Here is a 23325-nt window from a genome sequence, read left to right as displayed (position 1 = left end):
GTTACTATGTACAGTGTATTATTAATGTATAGCATTCATATTTAATTAGATTAATAATATATATTATTATTTCAATCACATTTTTCATTTTAACTTACTATGTTTGTATAAACATACATCTATGTACAAGTATTCAAATGTTGATCAATAGATTATATTAGGAGGTACAATACAATAAATCAACATAATTTACCATCCAATACAAACAGGACATTTATAAAACCAAATATTATCTGTCAAAAGTCAATTAAACTGAAACTAAATAATTCACATACAATTTAAAATGTATAAAGAAGTTAAAGGGTTTTGTAAATAGTATATAACAACTTAGGAGCTGGTTTCAACACTATGAGTAATCTATGATGGTGTTGTTTTCCTTTTTGCTTTCTGCAGTCTACTAAAACACATCCTTCCAGATATAAGCCTAGTCATAAAACAACCACAATTACTGCAGAAATCAGATTACTGTGCTCATGTAAGTGCTGTAATCACAGCATTACATTGTTTCCAGTGATTGGGTTATAGTGAACACGTAAACATTATGCATGGAGAAGGAGACTGGGAGGGAAATAAAGCTAAAATATTAATGAAAGTGTGTTTGCATCACTGCTCTCATTGGAGATTATAAAGTAGACACGCTATTGAAAAAAAAAACATGAAATAAATATTGTGCTATTAAATCTAATCAAAGCATGTTAATGGTACTTTCAACGTGTGACATTTCACGCATCACATTATCAGTCTAGATGAAATCATGAGAGTTAAATCTGTGCCCTGTTCTAACCTCGGCCTATCACGAGTCTTTGAAGACTTTCTCTGTTCAAATTGCTCGCTTCTGTTTCGCTCTCGCTTTCTTTTATAGCCTTAATGAGCTTAGCCGCAGGTGCCTAGCAACCACTCTGACAGCTCCACAATGCAAAAGTCGGGGGTGGCGTTCGTTTGTTGTGCTAACCTCCGCATGCTAATGTGTGGCCGTGTCACTGCAGCCACAAATATCTCCGATTCCTCTCACCCCACCCCTGCTCTGGCAGCCATTCTCAATTCATACCACCCACACCTTTCATCCACTTAGCTACTTCCTTTCCCAAGACAAAGTGCTCTGGCTGCAGCTACCTTTTAGCATCATTGAAACGCCCCCAGTAGCTACGAGATGCTAAAGAGTCTGGGGTTTTTTCCCCAGGTACTTCACAGTAGCAGGACCCGTCGATTCATTCCTGCAGGGACTTTCAGTCTGAGTTGGCGGCAGCAGAACAAGAGAGCCACAAGGTGGATCAATTATCCGACAACATGTTTCAAACTACCATCAGCTGCTTTTCACACCGCTGATTATCTCAAATCTATGGCACCAAACGAAAATAATCCAAGAGCGCAAAGGTCCATTAGTATTCTCAAAGGGATCCAAAGAGAAACTAAAGCTTTGGACATAAAAAGTAAGAGTGCAGCAAAAAGTCCAAAAAAGAGCCATTGTTTTTATTACATATGTTCCCTATAACATATGTGTATTAACTTAATGTTAGCAGTCAATTTTACTGCAAAAACCTTAATAAAGGGAGATATCAGTCTCCAGGTTATACATATAAACTCGTATGTAGACATGTCATCGAGTCCATTTTTATTTTGACAAAAAAACTGATGATATATTCATATCAGGGGTTTTAAAGTATGAGGGCGCTAACGTCACTTCCAGTCAAAATTACGGCCCCGCCCACTCTCTGGGAAAAATAATGAATTAGAAAGTTAAAATAGTAGTTTCTTCATGTCTCAAAGCTGTTGAGTAATATATTGCACCTTAAATAATACACCATTTTCATATTTTTGGAGTAATTATACTGCTTTTGACGAACAGAAATATTGTTTTTTGGCATCACTTTATGAAAACCCTGCATATTATTTAATATGAACATTGATTTGTGTGCAAATGTATGACTAATATAGATTTGCAGTCAGGTATGCCGAGGTTTACTGTGATCCAATTTATCCATAACAGGAATATGTTACCCTGAGGACGGATGTTTATATTCATTTCCCAAAGCCACTAATGATTTACTGTGTAAACACGGCCCTCATGTTTTCTGCTAATCTACAGGAACAGTCCTCATATTTATCTCTGCAGACATTTTTGCACAAATGCATTACATCGCCATGGTCTCTGAAGTGAGATCAATGAGAAGAGTTGTTTCATAAAGAAAACATTACTCCTCCTCAGGTGTGCGTTACGGCATCTCTCATTAACTCCAGATTCGATTATGTTTTCAAGTTCTTTTTAACGAACACGGCGACTCCAGTCAATTACTTCAACAGCAGCAAGTTGATGATGATTCTGAGTGGGGCTGTGTGTGTGTACACATTAATACACCCATATAGGCATACTCCATTATTCTGAAATGGGCTAAAAACAACCTCCTTTTTATCATTTTTTATTTATTGTAATATAATACCCATAGGGCTTTAAAATGCAGGAAAGAGCTCTGAATGTAGCTCTAGGACACAGTACAGCAAAAAGAAAAGGGAAAAAAAGTGTTGTTAAATCCATGTTGGATGATCTCATAATTGAAAACCAGTTTTTGTTAATAATAAGAACATTTACAAAAAAAACGTAAATAGATTTGGACGTTTTTGATAAGATGTGGGACCACTAACTTGAGCGTGGCAAAACTTTAGCCGGAGATTCTTCATTAAAAATGTTTGTAACAATTTCCAAAAAGCAAGTAATGTACTCCTGACACTTTACCAAAATGCAACGTGCCCTTACCTTTGTGACATGATCTTGTACGCGTCGGGCAGGTAGCAGCGCGTGTTCTCCATCTGCGCCGGGTCTGCGTCGCAGATCTTGTCGTCGGTGCGCCCGTAGTTGGCGCTCTCGATCATGATGACATCGGTGCCAGGGCAGCGCAGCTCGATGGGGTAACCCTCGCACGACAGCTCCCTCCTGACCACCGCCATGGGGATGGGCGCCCGACTGAAGGCTGAAACAGAAATATGAGGTATTACTCCCACTATCATTACTACAACAGGTGGTTGTCGCCCACTGCGCTCATCATCCATCTTTTTAACTTCACCTTTTACACTTTAGTGTGAAAATGATTCATCCTGACACCTGAGTAAAATAAAATCTGTGCATTCCTGCAGGTGAATCTCAAAGTTCTGACACTGAGATATGAGAGAGAGGTTGTCCACTGGTGTGGTGCGGGATGATGGGGGTATGGACACAGAGAGTGAAACACTGACACAGATCACACATAAGGAAACAGACACAGTGTATGCATGTGGCTGTGAGGAAATCAACATTCATTACATGGGCATTCAGCTGAGAAATGAGAAACAGACAGAAACGCAGAGACAAAGAAACCGGAGCAGAGTGTCTCATGTAAATTTCCCTGCAGACTAGAAGCTATAAATCATCGGGGCTGTTTCACTCTTTTGAGGTGATGTAGTGCGCTTCATTTACGCACAGGGGCAGGAGGCAGAGGGTCAGAAGTGCTCGATGCCTCAGAGTGTGTTTGGAGAAATCTGTGCACCGCTGAGTTTAAATGTCCAGGAGGCCGACAGCGGCGGCTCAGAGGTGGCTGCTTTCCCTCTCTTTGACACGAGCTGTGCATGTTCACCCACGCACGTCTGTGGAGACTCACACTCTCGTGCACAAACAGACTGCAGAAGTTCTGTGTTTACAGCGAGAATAAAAAATGAGCGAGGAGCGTAAACATTGGCCGGAGTGACTGTAGGAGGACTGTGGCAGCTATGGATTTTTTATAAACATCTGTGCAGCGCGGACATTCATCATGAGGACAGATGGACGACAGAGTGTTGCCACATGTGAGAAAAGCCTCTGTAATATCACCTGGAGTCAATATCATTTACCTCTGCAACATTAAATACAACTTTGCTTTTAAAACGTGAACAATTTTCCCTGGGACTCTTCTGTGTGTGGCCGACAGGGGAAAACATGTTACAAAGTCCCAACCACTTCCATTAAGAGGAACGCGCTTCAGTAACAATGTCAATGTCTGACATAAGTTACATTTGCAATAAGTTACATTTGCAACAAGACAAAGTGTCGAGATGCCTTGCTCTTTCTGAAATAAAAAACAAAGTATATAAGCAAAGATATGTAGTAATGTTTCCCCAAACGTTCCCTTTCCTCTCTGCTCTGCAGAGACTTCTAGCCTTCTTCTTAAGAGCCCACCACTTTACTCTTTTACGGTATACAATATCAATTTTCCCTTCTTCAGATGTCATCCAGGCAGGTACCACCTCTAATCGTCTACCAAAGAGAAATCACACATATACACTGTGAGGGTGAAACAACAAAAGAAGCCCCTCATTATCGTGTCACTTCATTTGTCTCAGAAAATCATTCAGACCCCAACACAGAGAGGCACGCTTTCCATGGAAACAGCACAAATTGGAATAATTGTGTTCATTCTGGTGATGAAAGCCATCAATTATCTTCCTCTTAATGGGAAGATTTATTCCGCCCCCTAAAAAAGTATGGGTCTGATCACAGCAAACTTCTTGTGCAGCGAAAAAGGAAAACATGGGTATGGTGCATTTAGATGTATGACAAAAGACAAAAGATCCCAGTTAAATGGTTGCCATTAGACAAATCTATTATGTATGAGGAATCCTGGCTAATTTGATCTCTGTGGTTTCTCTTTGTGAATAATTCCCTAAATTCATGCCAGCGTCCCAAAAAGCAGCGTTAAAAAAACCTCAGAGTGCAACGGGCAGCAGCAATCCCCTAATGTAAGCACGTAAACGCATGCCAGTGGTGTCTCGGATTACCCGCGTAGTCAACAACTGTAGTGTAATTACTTTTGTGCCTGGAGGCGGTGATTGATAGGGCTCATATTTCTCCGTGCCAGAGCAAGCATCCTGGCCCCCCCTCCCCCTCGCTGCACATATCGCTGTCTACCTGGGCACATCATCAACAGAGCCGCAGAAAATCGAAATAGTCTTATTGAAAGTCCATCCTCTTATCTTAGGTCCATTCACTTTCTGCCACCTCCCTCTCCCTCTAATGCTTCAGAGGGGTATTCATATGCAGAGCGCATTTCTTTTTTCTCCTCTGCAGATCCTCCCTGGATAATTCCTCTGACAGGTGCACTGCAGAATATGGAGAAAAAAAAGAAGACGTTTGGGGAAGCTAACGGGTCCAGCTTCCATTACATTCACGCCACAGAGCAGCGCTTTCAATCATGGTGCTAGCAGATGACATAACTCACAAATGAATGTTTCAAAAATGCAATTACTCACCACAAAGGGCAGCAGAAAGGTCAGACAGAAAAAAAAATGCTCATTTGGAAAATGTCGCTCCCCCGCAGAGCTCTAAAAAAATCACCTCTGAAGGGGAAAGAAGTTAGGAGTTTTGATCGCGGGGTTGTTAATACTTAGAGTCATGGAGACATTTTGTGTTAAGAAGCACATCTTATTCTAGGGTCACTGACACATCACCTTCTCCAAACCAGCGGACACTGAAGTGTAGACGGAGAAGAGTCACAATGACATTTAAAAGTCATCATTAGTAACAAAGCAGGGGCCGGAAGGGGCTTGTATTTTCATTTAATCTCCTCAGAAGACGTGTCGGAGAGAAAAAGTTAAGGTCAACCAGCACACATTATTAGAATGTGTGTGTGTGTGTGTGTGTGTGTGTGTGTGTGTGTGTGTGTGTGTGTGTGTGTGTGTGTGTGTGTGTGTGTGTGTGTGTGTGTGTGTGTGTGTGTGTGTGTGTGTGTGTGTGTGTGTGACGCAGGGGATAATTTCCCAATAAATAATCACGCTCCCTGCAATTAGGCAGTAGAAAGTCTGGCAAAGTGCCCAATATGTTCCCAGTAAAGGAGAACAAATGTTTAGGCTATTAATATGTGAGGATGTAATATGTTATTCTATCTTATTCAAGAGGCTCTGCAGAAGACGATACAATCTGAAAACGTTATGTTTGTGTGCGAGAGGGGAGATGCATTTAAATGAACTTGGTTGAATTATTGGAAGATAGACAAAGAGCTGATTCAACACATCAAATGTCTCTTTTTCTACCAAATCTGTGGAAGGGTGCGGCCCCCGGAGCTGCTGATTAATTAGCGCATGAATCTGGATACAGTTATTTGATAAGACACATGGCAGCCAGTCACACCCATTTCCTAGTTTGCGACACATTTTTTCTGCAGGGAAAGTCATTTGCAAGAACACTTCGAATTGCAACCTTAAACATTTTCAATAATGCATGAGGGAATATTTATCTTGAAGTGAGAAACAGTTCAGGCAAATTGTTCTCCCAAGTAAATTACGTTTACATATGGCCGAAGGCAAGCGAAATCTCAAAGGCTTTTTAAACAAAATGCAAAAAAGCATCCAACGAACTGAACTCTCAAAGAACTCAACGCACAAAGAGCATTTAAGTGAAACGCGGCATAATAAACGTTTGTGCTTTCGGAAACAGAGCTATCACTCTTGTCATTGCCAGGGTGGTCAGACCTCTTCTGTGACAGCTTTAAAAATGAGAGTAAAGAAGACATTTCACTGAAGGAGCAGCAGGATGACAGAATAGCTCCTCCGCAGGAAGAATTCATGATCTGACAGCAGGAGCGATCGTGACAAACTTCTCAAATCCACTTGATGGCTTTTGACACTTTGGACCAACGACGCTGCTAAGCACAATTAGCGTGAATCATTATGACAGGAGCCAGATATCCATTCAACACGGTGGATGAAGGAGCCATTTGTTTTGCGTGCACTGACACACATTTGAAGACATTAATTGGCAGCTAATTCCTGCAGAGGGGGAGAGACTGATGGAGGTTTGCCGGGCGGCACATGCCAGTTTCAAACCGTCAGTCAAAGTGTTCGTGATGCCTGCGGGGAAATGAGCTCCTCAGTGTTAACAAACGATCCCAGAGGCAGGACCAGATACAGTGCAGGCATAATAAGGCTCTGCAGCAGATCCTGCTCACATGTTGAATATTTGATCAGTTTCCATGGGAAGCTGCATCCTCCTGATGAAATTGAAAAGCAGTGTATCGCTTCTTCTTTCCCTACGCTAACAATGTATTGACATGGTGAGAGTTAATACCCGTGAAAGTTAATAAATCGGTCTCTCGATCGAGGAGGAAATGTGCAGAGCGCAGCAGCTTCCTCCCCCTTGTGATATAAGTCCAGCGGACAGTAACCTCATGTTTGCGTATACACACACGCATATCAAACACAAGTACGGTGCCATCACTCCATAAAGACTTGATTCACATACTCAGAACACCGGGGTGAAGTGTCTTTCCATCCAGCAAGCACTTCCCTCTAATTAATCACTACTTCAATTCATTAAGTGCATAGCCGTGGCAAAGAAAAAAACGAGGAAATGGGAGGCAAGGTCTTATGTTTGAAACCACTTTGGTGTGCAAATTACGACATTAGTTTCTTCAGTCAAATCCACTCCACTGAAGCTAGCCCCTTCAGTGTTGTTTCACTAGTTTGTATCTTTTTATTGTACATTAGATTAGCTAAATTGTTTCACAAAAACGTCCTTTAAGTGTTGTTTTAGGCAAATGTTAGGACTTTCTCTTCCCTACATGTGTCCAGAGCAGCTCCGGTCATGTCCAACATCGTTTTTCTGTTTCCTCCCCTCCCTCTCGCCCCCAGCATTACTCTCGTCTGAGCCAGGACTAAAGCACCTTGGCCCCCACAGACTGCACGGTGCCTCCCAGGCTAACATTAACACAATCCCTGTCACACACACACACCTAACTCCCAGAGCAGCCATGACTCAACATGCCCCTACAGTAACATGTGCCCTGATAGTAATTGAGGTCAAAGAAAAGAAACAACAGGCTGATTTTCGTCGTGTGCGAGGGGGAAAAGAGGTCTTTTCCACTCGTCCTTTACCGCACAGCTTCAGATGGGATTGCCTCGCAGCGCACCGGAGGCAGGCAGGAGCTCGGCTAACTTTAGCTCTGTGAACTGAGAACTAAGGAGCAACCTCTCTAATCTGACCTCGCAGGAAACTGAGGCAGTGCAGCGCGCAGACAGAAAACACTGGAGGACAGGGCCATGCAATCAATATGGAAAACACATGCACACTTTCTAAAACATCCTCAGGGAGATGTGTTGGTGTGCAGGAGCTTCTGCTGAATATTTCCATGTAGCGGAATTAATCAAAAAGGTCCTACAGTATCCTCCAACACAGCCTTTTATTCTTTAACACATTATTCCAGTTTGCTCTGCATTATTCTTTGTTCTTTGTTTGCACCGTCCACTGCAGCATTGAAGGACCGAGGTGAAAACCACTAAAAGCAGAACAGGGCCCCTTTAAACCCAACTCTGATAAGCATTTAAGGACAGATCTGCTTTTGTAAAACTGCTGATAGTAATATTATAACCATATTTTATAAAAGAGCTGAAGAAAGAAATGCAGTTTGCAGTGTGTATTGAACACCAGTTCTCAGTGATCTCTGCTTTTCTATCAGACTTTTCTTTTAAGAAGCATAACTATACTTTACTGGGTCCATTTCTAACCGGTCAACATACACACGCACTGCCTGATGAAAAGTATACCTTGATATCTTTCTTTCTTTTAGAAAAGCACCACTTAACGTGAACACTTGACTGCACTTCATTTATCGCCAAGGCAACCCGGGGCATTGTACGAGCTCTTTCACACGAGATACGGCTCAAACGAAGAGAGAAACCTTGGAGACGGGTTCTCTGGAAAATCTAAAAGGAAACGAGGCGATGTCGCAGTGTGAAAGGAATCCAGGGCTTCACTCATTAGAGGTTTATTAATGTGCACAAACAGAGCTCATCGCCAACCAACATACTGAGCACCGGGTTACAGCCTTCACAACCGAACTAAAGACCTGCTGTGGCAAACAAAATGAAAATAAACGGTGGATCTGAGATGACCCCGTCACATTTTCTGTTGTCTGGAAGCCGATACAAACAGAACATGAACACATTTATTTTTCAAGCAGCAGATTGGTTGTTGATTAAATCTCGAGATAAAAACTCTTTATGTTTGTGGTGTATACAATGTGGGGTTGTGGGAAGTAGGGATGAGCATTTTTCAATTTCCTCGCCATCTGAAGACAAAAACAGGGAATTGAAGCTCTCCTTTTACAGCGTCCTTGTATGAACTCGTTTGCATTTTATTGTATCGAAAGTATCCTTGCACAACGACCCCGCTCTAAGAATCGCTTTGGTGATTTGTTTTCTGCCGCAGCTTGTGTGTTTGGGTGAGCCCATTCTATCCCTTATGTGACTGCAATTTATACTGCAGTGTAATATCCGAGGGGCAAAAGCATGAATTAATACCAATTAAAGCTCCATGCTGTAATGTTTACTCACATAATGAAGAACAAGTAATTATTTAAATGGGAAAATGGAAATGTGATTTCATGCATATGCATCAGTTCTTTAGGTTAATAAATACATTATTTCACATGTCTATGCTGGCTTAAACTCCACATATACATTATTATATTATGTTACAGGTATTTTCAGACATCCAGGATTCAATACAACTAGTTTATTCTGTACTCCAACACAACAAAACCCTGAAAGGTGTCATGAGTATAGATAAAAGTGGGATGAAGTGGGGAAGAGGTTTAGGGCGGGGGGTTGGGTGCAGGAGTTTGCCCTATATACTGTAAGAACCTAAAGGGTGGTGCAACCAGATGTGGGGGGTGGCATCAGCAGATTAAAGGCTCTACTTAAATGCAAGCTTCTTCTGTACCTCCCCGTGGTTTGTTCTAATACGTGTGTTTGCCTCCTTTAATACATTATGCATTGGGTGGGGGGCTCCCTCGGGTAAATTGCTATCTGCCGTGTACACCTATGCATTGTAGGATGAACGTTTTTTCAAACCAGGCCCCCTGCTTGCTCTGCTGCACCTCCTCTTCTCTGAGGAAAGGTTTGATTCAATCTCATGTCAATCCTCTCCCAAAGTCACCTCATGTCAGTGGTCCTAGTGCAGGAGGTACCTTTCAGTAGGGTCACACTGGCTTATGTGAGGGGCTTATTGTGCAAGCTGGAAGTTAGCACACTCATGAAGTCAAAACAACGAAACGGGAGAGGTGGAAGGAGTAGTGGGTGACATTGTTGTGACGGTTGGTTTGTGAAGAAGGGGAATAGTGAGATCAAAAAGGTTGCAAAGAGACTAAAAGGTGTTGGATGTGGAGGTATATTTGTAAAAGAGACTCCACTACCACCCACAGTGTGTGTATTCACTGCAGTACTGCTGAAGATTTAGCCTGGGTGGCTACGCTACATCTGAGACACACAGCTATGATGCTCTCCTTTGATCGCCCTCTCTTCTCTATTCAACATGACAGGTATCAGACATGGGTTAGCGTGGGAAGATAATGAATATGCATAAGGCAACATGTACGTAACGCTCATGCATTAAATCATCTGGCCGCAGCTCTACACATACTGGAATCCTACAGCAAGAAGCACAAGAAGCATGAACAGGAGGGGATGTGAGATTTTAGGAAATACATGCCACACATGGCTTCACACAAGCAGGTGCAGAGCTGTGAGGCGTGATACGGCATCACAATGAGACAGGCTCGCACCTCCAAAAATAAATCATTATTTGGGAAAGATGTTCCTGAGAAGCTTCAGTGGTTTTATATATTAGTTTAAGAATGCTGCCTCTTATAAAGCAAGGATATAAAGGTGATACTACACACTACACAAAATCGCCATGTTGCTGAACTGATTACGTGACGATACATGTGGAAAATTCTCTTAAAGTGTGGTGTTTTACTACATTTCCCATCATGCTTTATGTGGTAGGAAGCCTTCTATGAGGGCTAAGATACACTTTAAGGTTGTAAGAAAGAAAAAAGAAAAGTCTGAAAAGTCATGTGTCTTTATTGTCTTTTGTTGGTTACATTCTGGGTAGTTTTACCTCTTCACTCCACACAGCAAATAACTAAACCATTTTACAAAGTAGAATCACTCTGCACTTTGGAGAATAAGCTCATAACTCATTGCCATGTGCAATATGTCACATTATGTATGATTCTAAAGGTTCTTGTGGTGAGCAGATTGTGTAAACAGGAAGTGAAATGTTGACACAGAGGTTGTTAGCTGGCCAATTTGGCTAAAGTGACTCTATATTAGCTATATTAGCTATAAGCAGTTCTTGTTTGCACTGCAACTATGGTAAAACAAATGCATCTGCTCATTATTAAGCATGTTATAACTATAACATATCTATAATGTACTTAATGTCCATTTTACTCATTTATAAGATGGAAAGCGGGTGTTGGGGGTTAAAACCAGACCTCCCAGTTGAAGGGTGGCCCCCGTGATATTCACAGTGACCCCAATAAAAAAATACCCACCATTGTGTTACGCACATGCAGCTGAGAACATCTGCAGTGGGCTTATAAAAATGGCATTTTGTTTGATGCCGCTGCTCTCTGTGGAATGACATCGCTCACTCTGCCTCTCCAGTTTCAGCGCTGTCCTCGGCGCAGAGAAAGGAGCGCATTATCACAGTGAAAAAAGATCTCCTTCCCCCCCCCACCTCCTCTTCCTCCCGCCACCAAATGAGGGGGCAGTAATCACGGAGGCAGTGTGTGTGTGTGTGTGTGTTTGCAGGCCTGAATATGTGTGTGTGAGTTTGCAGGGAGTGCACCGCTGGGGAATGTGCACCTGCAATTTTTCTCATTTGACACAGTTGGTCTTTTGTGGGTCACAGGCACAGGGGGCTGTCTGTGGAAGTTATGGCTCCTGCCCTGCAACCCCGCCTCCCCCCCAAAACATATTCTCTATGGTATTCTCCATCTTAGTTTGGAATAATATGTCAAGAATTGGACTGGACAGAAGCAATGAACACAGATCTCACCACTTGAGCACAATGAAATATAGACAAAGCTTCCTTATGAGCAGAAAAACTAAAACTATTTTTGATTTTCTTTTTTTAATAAATCCTAAACATCCTAATCCGTTTAAATTGTCTACGGGCAATACATTTTTTTTTTAAAAGACCCTAAATAGATCCCAAAATAACAGGACATTTCTGAAAATGTTTTTGTGAATCAAGATTTGCCATTGTATAATGTTGATTGTTGTTGTACAATCTCGGATTACATGCACTTCATTTAATCATGAGTGTCTGCAATCCTTTAAGCACTGCAGGATTTTAAAATCACACTTTATTAAACTTGGATCTTATTTTTGTTTGTGTAAAGAAAAATGCCAACATTTTGCAAAAGAAGTCCAAAGGAGAAGTCAAAGGATTTTAAAAGACAAAACAAACGTTTAAAATTTGTGACTAAAAAATGTTGACCTTCAATGCACAGTTATTCTTGTTGCTATGACCTTTTGGAGGGCAATGTCATCATAACGGAGTGTAATGATGGCAAACACAAGACAAATACGAGCCTAGTTGTGATAAACTGAATAATCCTTTAAGCAGAGGCAGAGGGGAGTAAACTTTAGAGAGTGTGTTCGGTCGGGTTATCAGTGATCCATGGCCTAAACTGAGTCTCCATGCAGCACATCTGCAGCGAACAGACGGCAGCCAATAAGGAAGATTTGTGTTGCAATGTGTGGGAAGGCTGGAGCGACGGGAGATAGAGGGAGGCAGTGCTGGAGCAGTACATCAAATACATACTGTAAACTACGGAGTATTTCCATCCTGTGTGAAGCACTGGAACGGTAAACTACTTGACCCTGGCATCCTTCCAAACACAGAGCAGCTTCCATTACTGCGCCGCTATCCATTCCCCCTTTTATTTTAACCGGAGCACAATTAATAAGGAAATGGAACGGCTTCCCAAAGGAGGCTCCACAAAGGAAGCCTTCTTTTGTCAATGGCTGTATTGAATTACCCTACAAGGCCACTGGGCCATATTGAAGGCCATCTCCAGTATCGCCCTCCCCCCCCGTTCCCCTCCTCCCACACAACCTCCGGCTCTCTTATCCTCAAGGTCTAATCTGTGCCATAGTATCATTTGATCCCCCCCACTCCATTTTGCTCCTAATGCAGACTTTACAATACTTCATATTGATTCGCTGAAACAAAATCACCAGTTACCCTGCATGCTTGGTTTATTCAATGACAGAGCGAAGGAAGAAAGAGCAGGGTCACACACAAACACACACTTGCACATAATTGGTTTTTGCTGAACTTTAGTTCAAGGCTATCAGATCTTTAGTATTCTTTGTTTGCGTTTGCATATATTTGAGAAAATCAGCCTGATAGCATAGGACAAAGAAAGAGAGACCTAAAGGAAGAATAACTAATGAATCCTCTACCCCATTTACCTTTCAGTTATTCCTTTTGTTGGTCAAAGAAAGGTGCTATCGCCCTACCTGTCCTCTGCATCACCTGTATTCTCCTCAACAACAGCGACAAAGCCTCAGGCATTGAACAGCAGGAGACTATAATCAAGATTACCCACTATGTCCAAATGAAGCCACTTATTCAACTCATTGTACCGTTACAAAGTGTAGGGTCTGTTCTCTTGATCTGGAGTGTTGAGTTTTCACAGTGGCAGTGTGTTATATATGGAAATGCACGTCTCTGTTTGCTGCTCTGGGGACATTTAGTGACACGTTACATAAACTGGAGCACGGAGCTTCCCTTGAAATGAGATCTGCATGTCTCAATGTCACCGAACAATGCCAAAACCAGCACACCTTAATCAATAGTCTCACAAATGTGAAAGACACAGAGACACAGCTAGATTTACCAATAGATAGCTAGCTAGATGCATAGATAGAGGTGTGATGATTAAAAAGTCAGAGATTACATCGACAAACAACAGCCCTGATCTGGAGTCTGTGTGACATTCAGAAAAAAACATTCTGCAATATATCTTCTCCTAGAAATGCCATGTGTCTTTACGCACTGAAGTGTTGCAATAGCATCCTTCGTAATCTTAGTTTAGCAGAAAGACTGGAACATGGGAAACAGCTAGTCATCACTTGCAGGGGCTTTAAAGCAATACAAAAATAAGTTGTTGATATATTTAAGTCACATTTATTGTATCAAAAATTGGAAAAATAATAAATCTAATTCTGGCCGCTGCCTCAAATTCAATATATTCTGGCCACGGTGTATCACATATTTATCTGTTATCTAACATATATTGAGACCCCATCACCCAAACGCTTATAAAAAATAAAAAAATGTCATTAGCAACATGTGGTTTATGAAAGGGAAGATGGTAATCTGAATAATTAGCAAATATGCGTAAAGTCTGGCCTGAGGCAAGTATTGTAATCATGTGCTGCTGCAGCAACAATTCATCTTGTGGGTGGGTAGGGGGGGGGTGGCGACATCCTCTCTGCACTTCACTCACACTGTCATCAGCTGGAAACAGAGCCTATAAAGCAGAAGCATTAGCATATACAGCAGTTACATCTCTCGCAGCCGAGTGTGGTAATATGTCGCAAAAATGTATGTAGGATTTATTCTACAGGCGAATAAAATGCATATAGATTTCACAGCAGGAAGGGAAAGTAATTAATTTCATGTATTGAGTAAAGCACAGGTCGCTGCGTTGTCTCTCTGCGTGGCGTCTGTTTGCCCTTCCTGCTCCTCACAGTCCGCCCACACCCCAAATTACTGCCCGACCCCTGCTGCTCGGCAGGGTGGGGAACCCTGTTGTACTCCACGCCCACAGCTCTGTGAGTGAGCCGGTCTGCAGGAACACTTTTATTTCTCTCTCTGCACTCTGCCAGACAGACACAAACATGCAGCGTGCACATTATGCAGCCTAATGTAAACTAACATCCACTGCCACTTGACCCCGCTGTCAATATCTGTCCTCATTAAACACCATTCTGCCAGCCGCAAGTCCACTTTAAACGGCATCATTCAGCGCTTTCCAAATTATGCCTGTGCAGCGCGGCTGATTCATTTATTTAGAAGATATACACAGGTCGCGGATCGGACACCTATAAAACATGCTGAGGTATTTAACCCCACCCTGCCATTCTTAATGTTGCCGTCACTCATTCCTCCAGGGTTGCCAGTTCTGACAGCAATTTGGCAATATCAAGCAGTCGCTACCGATGCCACGGGCAGCAGAGGCCATTCTTTTATTCCCCGGATCAAGCAGGTATTGATTTTTCACTCATTATGGAAGAGCATAAAAAGAGAAGGAGATTTCTACACGCCATGCCAAATGCCACACAGACTGTTACAGAATACAAAGGAAAGAGGAATTTAAACCCCACATTTTTTTACTTTAAAATCAACATAACAATTCTGTTCAAATTAAGGTCACATGGTCCGACAAAAACTGCAGAACAAAAAGCAAACACATTTGCACTCATAGAGGAATAAGCTGGCATCAAAATGACATCCACGGAGACCACCCTTAGGGAAGGTAGAAAACTAAGTCTTTTTTTTTTTTTTTTTGCAACGCTATTATCTATTTTCAGGAAGCCTTGTGTGGCTTATGGGTAACGCATAATCCATTTCCAGGAAAAAACAAACAAACAGTAAAAGCATTAAACCCAAGGCATTCTCAAGAATCTCATCAAAACCATTTTCAAAGCGATTTAACTTTTATGCGAAATTCAGGGAACACAATTATTTAAACTCTACATTTTGCCAGAAACAAATGGCTCTATCATTACAGTCAAATATGTCCTTTTCGTGCAATACTCATAAGCAAAAGCCACTAGTCAAAGTTATGATCTTTATCTAATGTGGCTTTCAAAATGCATATTGTGTATAACACACCCCTGAGCCTGCACATAATGGCTCTACAAATGAATGATTGACATCCACTCTGAAGCCTTGTTATGAGCACTTATTTTAAAACTTCAAGAGGCATCTCCGTCATAACAACACAGCACAAGCCTCAGTGGGCTCTACAAAGAACCTTTTCCCGCTTTGAAATATGAGCTCAAATAAATCATTTGTTTAATTAATTAAGCAAATTAGGCAAATCCAGGGATGCCTTGGCGGATGGAGCGAGCGCCCTGGCACAAGGAGATTAATTAAGTGGATCCGTACGGGAACAGGGAGGCTGACATTGGAGTTTAATGCCCTTGTTTGGTTAGATACAGCCAGCCTTAGCTTAATGGTGCTGATACGTGGACAGGAGTGTTTGTAAGGCGCATGTTGGCTAGCGTTCAACTTTGTGTAAGCTCTGCAAAGAGTCACGGGGCTGTATGAATCAAAGAAGGGCAAAGATAAGTGTTTCTACTCTTTTCAGAGAGTCACAAAAACTAAAAGAGACACATATTTTGAAAATATGCATCATGCAAACATCTGCCTCTATGTCTCATCCATCCCTCATTATGTACCTCTCCCCCCCGGCGAGACCATTCCAGCCTCCACGCTTGATGTATGCACTGCATCGCATCACATCACATCTGACCGTGAAGAATACACGTCAGACTTCACGCTTTTGTCTGCTGGATTGGTCTTCCGTCCGCCATCCATTATAGCCGCTATGTCTCCGATTCAACGGGGCGGCGTTCAGAGGAATGAATATAAAATCCTTCCTGGAGCATTTTACATGCAAAGAAACGCATGATTAATGTGCTGCTCAGGCATGGACACAGTGGTGGAGACAGTGCTTTTTCATTGTTATTCACCGCTTCCAAAAACAATGACAAGGGTGCATTTTTGTTATTTTTCAAGCAGGTGACAGTGTCTGTGATGGAACACTTTGATAATCCTGCAAGACTTGGGAGCTCTATTTAAAGTCCGCAGAAATATTCCTTATCTTCTTCAGAAAAGTGTTAAAAGTCAGATATGTAGATGTGTGTGGACATCCAAATGGGGATAAAAAGGGAACACCTGAGGCCTGTACGACGATGCCGGTTCAACATAACCTGGATATGTTTGAGTTACCCGGTTTACCTAATCCAAAACAAACGCGTTCTCGCTAAACGGTCCTACGACGCTGGTTATCAACTCGTTAACTCAAGCCAGCTTTTCCGTATTTAGTTAGGTGCGCGTTCACATGAAAGGGGTGGTATTTGGAGCATTCGACCAATCACAAACATGGACAAGCGTACTGACAGCGCAGCGTCATACTTCCTGAATGAAAAGTCAACTATAATATGAGACAAATATGAAGACGTTAAACTTTAAACATCCATGACTTAAACACTTTATCCAGGATAAAAGCCACATACCAGTATTCACCTGCAAGGTGAATACTGCTGGTAAAAAAAAAAGGTGTTTGAATGCGTATATTAACAGGTTTATGATATCACTGCCCCGTCCAAGACACGAGTGGATCTGACTTTAATTACATTTGACTCAAGTGTTTCGTCAACTTAATGTGTTGCTTAAAATAATACTTCTGTGACAATGTAAGTGTTGCACGGCCAGATACGGCTCAAGAAGCTGACTCAGATAAGGAAATAGGCCTATATGATACATTATGATGTGATATGAATGATAATGGGACACATCGACGTCTGCACTCACAGTGCCGCGGACTGTACTTAATGTTACTCTGATCCGGTTACTTAAGTTGTGGCAGATATTTAAGTAAGCTTTCTTAACGCTAATGTTATAATAGTCAGATTGCTCTGAAGATGGGAGTTGATATTCTATACATTTTCACGTTCACACAGTCGGCCGTCGGCAACGGCAGTTTTTCTGTATTTCCTTTATCCTGTAATATGACTTGATCGCTTTAAACTCCGCACACTGAGCTCTGATTGGTCAGCAGGCGGTGCTTTCACTGACTTGATCTCTTAGCCTGCAACCTAACCTGCTCCGGACCAGGGGCCTATACTACGAAGCAGGATTTTCGTTTAGCAAGCTAACTTCAGGGGTTTCCGGTCCTACGAAGCTGGTTCACTTTTTAGCGGGCTAGAGAACTTATTCTGAACGGCTAGCCTCCGGAGCAGGATAGGTTCCAGGATAAAAGCACTGCCTGCTGACCAATCAGAGCTCATTGTGCGGAGTTTAAAGCGATCAATTCATATGACAGGAGAAAGGAAATACAGTTTAAACTGCCGTTGCAGGAAAGACGGCCGGCCAAAATCACCGACTGTGTGAGCGTGAAAATGAATAGAATATCACCTCCCATCTTCAGAGCAATCTGACTATTATAACATTAGCGTTAAGAAAGCTTACTTAAATATCTGCCACAACATAAGTAACCGGATCAAAGTAACATTACGTAGCCTACAGTCCGCGGCACTGTGAGTGCAGATGGCGATGTGTCCCATTATCATTCATATCACATGATATCACATCATAATGTATCATATATTTCCTTATCTGAGTCAGCTTCTTGAGCCGTATCTGGCCGTGCAACACTCACAGTGTCACATACTGTATGCAGAAGTATTATTTTAAGCAACACATTAAGTTGACGAAACACTCGAGTCAAATGTAATTAAAGTCAGATCCACTCGTGTCTTATACGGGGCAGTAATATCATAAAACTGTTAATGAACGTATTCAAACACTTTTTCTTTTACCAGCAGTATTCACCTTGCAGCTGCAACTATGTGGCTTTTATCCTGGATAAAGTGTTTAAGTCATGGATGTTTAAAGTTTAACGTCTTCATATTTGTCTAATATTAGTTGACTTTTCATTCAGGAAGTATGACGCGCTGCGCTGTCAGTACATGGCTTGTCCATGTTTGTGATTGGTGGAACACTCCAAATACCACCCCTTTTATGTGAACGCGCACCTAACTAGATAGGACACGGCTGGCTTGAGCGATCGAGTTGATAGCCAGCGTCGTAGGACCGTTTAGCGAGAGTGTTCTTTTTTTGGATTTAGTCAACCGGATAACTCCAGGATATGTTGAACTAGATTCGTAGTATACCCCCCTGGTTAGCCGCTCAGCATAAGTTACCATGGAGATCTAGCCCGCTAAGAAGTGAACCAGCGTGGTAGGACCGGAAACCCAGAGTTTTCCCTGAAGTTAGCTCGCTTTGTCGTACAGGCCTCTATGTGCATGTTTTTTCTGGATGCTTTTGTACTCATCCCATGTGAAACCTGGTATGTGTGTGAAAGAAAGTCCCTTTATTTGATTCCATTCTCTTATGCACATGTGTGTGCATGCCTGTTCAAAGACAAAAGGGACTGCAGATCCAGAAGTAGGGCAGCATCCCCTGGAGATCACATCTCATAACACTCTCAGGGAGAAACGTGCACAATGACATGGCAGTGAATATTCCCCCGCTGCACAACAATACACTGGAAACATCTGGACGTGGCTGCTAATAGCATCGGGTTTGGTCGGGTGTTCAATGCCGTATATTTGTTAATTATTTACTTGGGAAGAAACACTTCATCTGGAGCTCCAACAAGCCCAACATAATCAAATGATCTTCATTTAGGGCGGCCGTTCTCAACCTGTGAGTTCGAGAGATAATTTGTTGGGGCCGCCAGATGGTTGTGCAGAGAAATATATATTTTAGATTGCAGAATGGTTTACTTATTATGTATTTCTTAGAGTTTGTTAAGGACAAAGTGCTGCTGTAGGGCATTAGTTAAGGCTCCAGAAACAATAGCTCCTACAGTCCATGGTGTCCGATGCATGCCACCTCTTCCTCTGGGATCAATGCGTGATTGATTGCTGTGGAATGAGCAACAAAGCAGCATGATTGATTTAAAGGAGTGTGCAGGTGTTTTTGAAGGTTTCAGTCCATTTATGACAAATCATGCATGCATTGCTGCTTTCCCAATGGTTCACACAGCTTGGAGATTGATGGATGATTTTCCATAGTATTTCATACCATACTGACATAAAGGAAAAGCAGCCTGGAAGGTAAGAGCACTAGTATGCTTGGACAAAGGTATTAATGTTAGGTAGATTAGATTATGGTAAACGGGCTAAAATATAAAGCGTACTTCTGGTAAATAAACTGTCTGTCACAGAGAGTCTACAGCGCACACGTTTCAGACGCATTTCTCAGACGTCTGTCTCATTTAAACCTCCGCACATCCATCCACCATGACACCTTCCTATTGGCTGAGATACTTAGTGTTCATCCATCCAACACACCATCGACTAGGTTAAACACTTATTTTTCTTCCGATGGTGTTTGTGGAAAATGGATTTCTAGTAATAAGACAGTGTCCGCCTCTTTAGAAAAAATCAAGCAAAATGTCAATACTGTAGGTCAAAACCGTGAATGCACAAATTACATCATCTTCCCTGAGGCACTGAACGTTTCTGTGCTTATATTTACATTCAATTGCAAAAACTGCCATCATATGTTATGTTAGCATTAGAACCCAGGGATATTGCTAAAAAACCTGCTATCCTGATATGCAGTTTAGTCTTTATGAAATAACCACTGTATGTGTATAATCCTGTGTGAAATAAATACTAAATCCTCCAGGGTGCTGTAACTTCAGAAAGGTAAATATTTGTTTGCTTTCTCACAAAAGCTGCAAACAAACACAAAGTGGGTAACCATTAACCAAACTTAATTTGTATTTCTGTTTAAAACTGCAGCATTTTATCCTCATTATCTCTCTATTCTCTCGTTTGCCTGACTTGCACTCAATCAACCTCTCAAATCAATATTTCTAAACAGAGATTCTCGACATAGCATTGTCCGCTGACGTCTTCCTGTTGAGCATTAAAGACACACTAAGAATACTTAGAAAGCAGCTTTCATTAGCCTCGGCCCTGGGTAGATATCGCAGCACAAAAACTATTCAACTAACTTCAAATCTCTCATTAATGCTTTCAAATTAACATTGTTATGGGCGATTGCCTCCATCCCTACATCTAAATCCTACTTGAATGTAACCAACAGCCTTATTCACACACACACAACTTCACACACCCTCAAACCCTCAACCACCACCGCTGATTTCTTTTAATCTGAATTTAAATGACTTCATTTAGTTTGCCTCTGAAACAATCCGCACAAGGCCAAAGGGAAACGCTGCGAAACTACGCCGCTTTCCGTTTAAGCGAGATGTGGGAAAAGAGAGTCCTTGCAACTTAATCTTTAGATCTTAATGCGTGAAATGATAAAAGCTTTTTTTTGCTATACGAAACATGCAGCACAAAGCCAAAGCTGTGTTAATGATTCTTTGAAAGTAATTTCAGTTAATTTCCTATCGCCAAGAGAGCAAGAGACTGAGACGGGAGAAAGAGGGACAGATCTAAAAATAGACAGAGAATCAGAGATAGGAACAGGGTGCAAATAAGAAAAACTTTCAGGGAATTTAATGAGTGAAACTGCTAATTAGCGAGAGGAGAGGTAGATGCAGAATATGAGGCTTTTATCGCAGTTGGCCGACAGAACGTGTCTCTTAAAATAGCAAAAGGAGGATATTGTGGTACAGCCTGAAAATGGAAGAGGTGTGTTTGTGCCCACATCTGCTCCACACACACACAAACACACACATCTCAAACAGGAAACACTCACCGAGAGCGGCTGGTGCAAAGAGGCTGGCGAGGACGAGCAGGCGTGCGGTCCACATGGCCTCCTCCTCTTACCGCCCGCTGCTCCAGGTCCCAGTAGAGTTCAGTGTTTAGCTCGTAGACGCACAAATCGGTGCTTCCTTTGCGGCAGGGCTCCCTCCACTGCGCCACGCTTGCCACAGAAAACCAAGAGTCCCGTTGCTCCAGATGCCGTCCAAAATCTGCCATAAAACATAGAAGAAAATACATGTTAGCTGACTTAAAAGGAATGAGAGATTTGCTCTTTTGCAGTAAGAAACACAACAGATGGATGCACCGTGGCTTCATCATCTTGTGGCTCCAAGTTGTCATCGAGTGACACGCTGCAGTCAGCTGAACTCATACCGGGTGTGATCAACAAAACACGACACACAAAATGTATTTTAGGATAATCTGCTGTTGTTTGCTCATCAATGTGTTACCAGTTAATCCCCCCCGCAGAGAGAGGAAGTGTAAGCCACGTTGCTTTGGGCGTGAGAAGTATACGTCTTTGCATATGTGCTGCAGACCTTTCGAGTGCTCCTGATAGTTATTGACATAAGTAACGCGGCTGTGTTTTCCCTCTCCTGTGGGCAGGAGGCAGAACTTCACAGCTTGACTTGTTGCACCTGTGAATTTATTTGCGAGGCATAAGAAAACACTATGCTGTGCGCGCAGGCTTTGCTCCAAAACAACTACAAAAAACGCCGAGCAGTTCCTCTCCGCAGAGCAGAATGAGATGGAGCCACCTTCGACCTCCTCTCAGAACATGGGAGTGCCGTCACCAGCGAACTCCTGACACGGGATGAAGTCATCGCCATGAGCTTCTTAACATAACATGAACTGAGCGAACATCGAATGTGATTCACACGGTGTGACTTCAGTGAGATCGACACTTGGGATGTGTTGATTTTCACAAAATGCTGCGCGAATGAGAAGCACACATCCTATAAGTGAACACACTGTTAGATTGGTTTGTGATGACATTCTCAGGATTACCCCCATTAAACCCATATCATGATATTAAGGTTAAGTCAGATTTAATGATGAACCAAAACCTCTTTATCAATCATGATCTCCTGCAGAAATATAATCTCTGCAACATGATACAAGCCAAATACTACACATTATCATGCCTCACTGCGTTTAATATCCCAGGATGTAATTCCACTGTGAGACGGCAGAAACACTGGTAATGAAAGGTCAAAACGTGAGCACGGCACCAAAGGACAGGACACTAGAGATCCTGACTGACGTGAAAATCTCAAATGATTCCAACATTACATTTTAAAACATCTCTATCAGACATTCAACGTCCATCCCTGCATGATCCGTCTCAAAATCTAGCTCTTAATACCCATTCAAATATCCCAGATTAGAGCAATCCGTTTTTTTTAAGCTGATATTAATGGGTTTAAGAGAAAGCCTATCTGCAGAAACAGAACATTTGGGCAATATTAAGAGGTTAAAAGTCGGCGTGCTCATCAGCAAAGTCTTGGCAGAGTCGCATCAGAAGCACATCTGCTGTGCTGCTGGCTTCTTTCCTGTTTATATGCATGATGACAGGTATTTTTAAGACATTAAAATAGCGACGTCAGAGAGTGCATTTGATCAAAGTAATATCCTCGTGAGTAAACAGCGCTTTTGATAAAAGACTCTGACAGCTGCAGGAGCACTAAATTAAATATGACAGCAAATCAAGACGCTGTGACTCCCTTGATGAAAATAATACGTTATTGCAAGCGTAATCACATTTAAATTCACTGTCCAAGCAGCAAATTAGACTGGAAGTTTACTCCGTAGGACAACTGGAGCTGTAGAATAACAAGGAGGCACAGGTACATGTCGAAAACATATCAGACATGACAATATGTCACTTATTTTTGGCATGATGGTTGCAGATGTGCACCTACAGTGTCAAAAGTATGCAGGGGGCAAGAGAAGGAAATACAGAATGAAGACAATGAGAGTGTGTCT

The 23325-nt window shown here is 42.1% G+C and overlaps 1 protein-coding gene across 1 annotated transcript in view; it reads right to left on the bottom strand.

The window, feature by feature from the left end:
* LOC117487960 (adhesion G protein-coupled receptor L3-like) overlaps positions 1–23325 on the bottom strand; it is a 181785-nt gene that overhangs the window by 103238 nt on the left and 55222 nt on the right. Inside the window, 2 exon segments of the mRNA XM_034136751.1 lie at positions 2753–2966; positions 21335–21551. Of these exon segments, the coding sequence (XP_033992642.1) occupies positions 2753–2966; positions 21335–21389 (269 nt within the window). The 5' untranslated portion in view covers positions 21390–21551.

This window comes from Trematomus bernacchii, unplaced genomic scaffold (assembly GCF_902827165.1).
Source record: "Trematomus bernacchii unplaced genomic scaffold, fTreBer1.1, whole genome shotgun sequence".
Lineage (NCBI taxonomy): Eukaryota > Metazoa > Chordata > Actinopteri > Perciformes > Nototheniidae > Trematomus > Trematomus bernacchii.
Note: the sequence above shows the minus strand (reverse complement) of the source record. Positions and strands in the feature narration are given on the sequence as shown.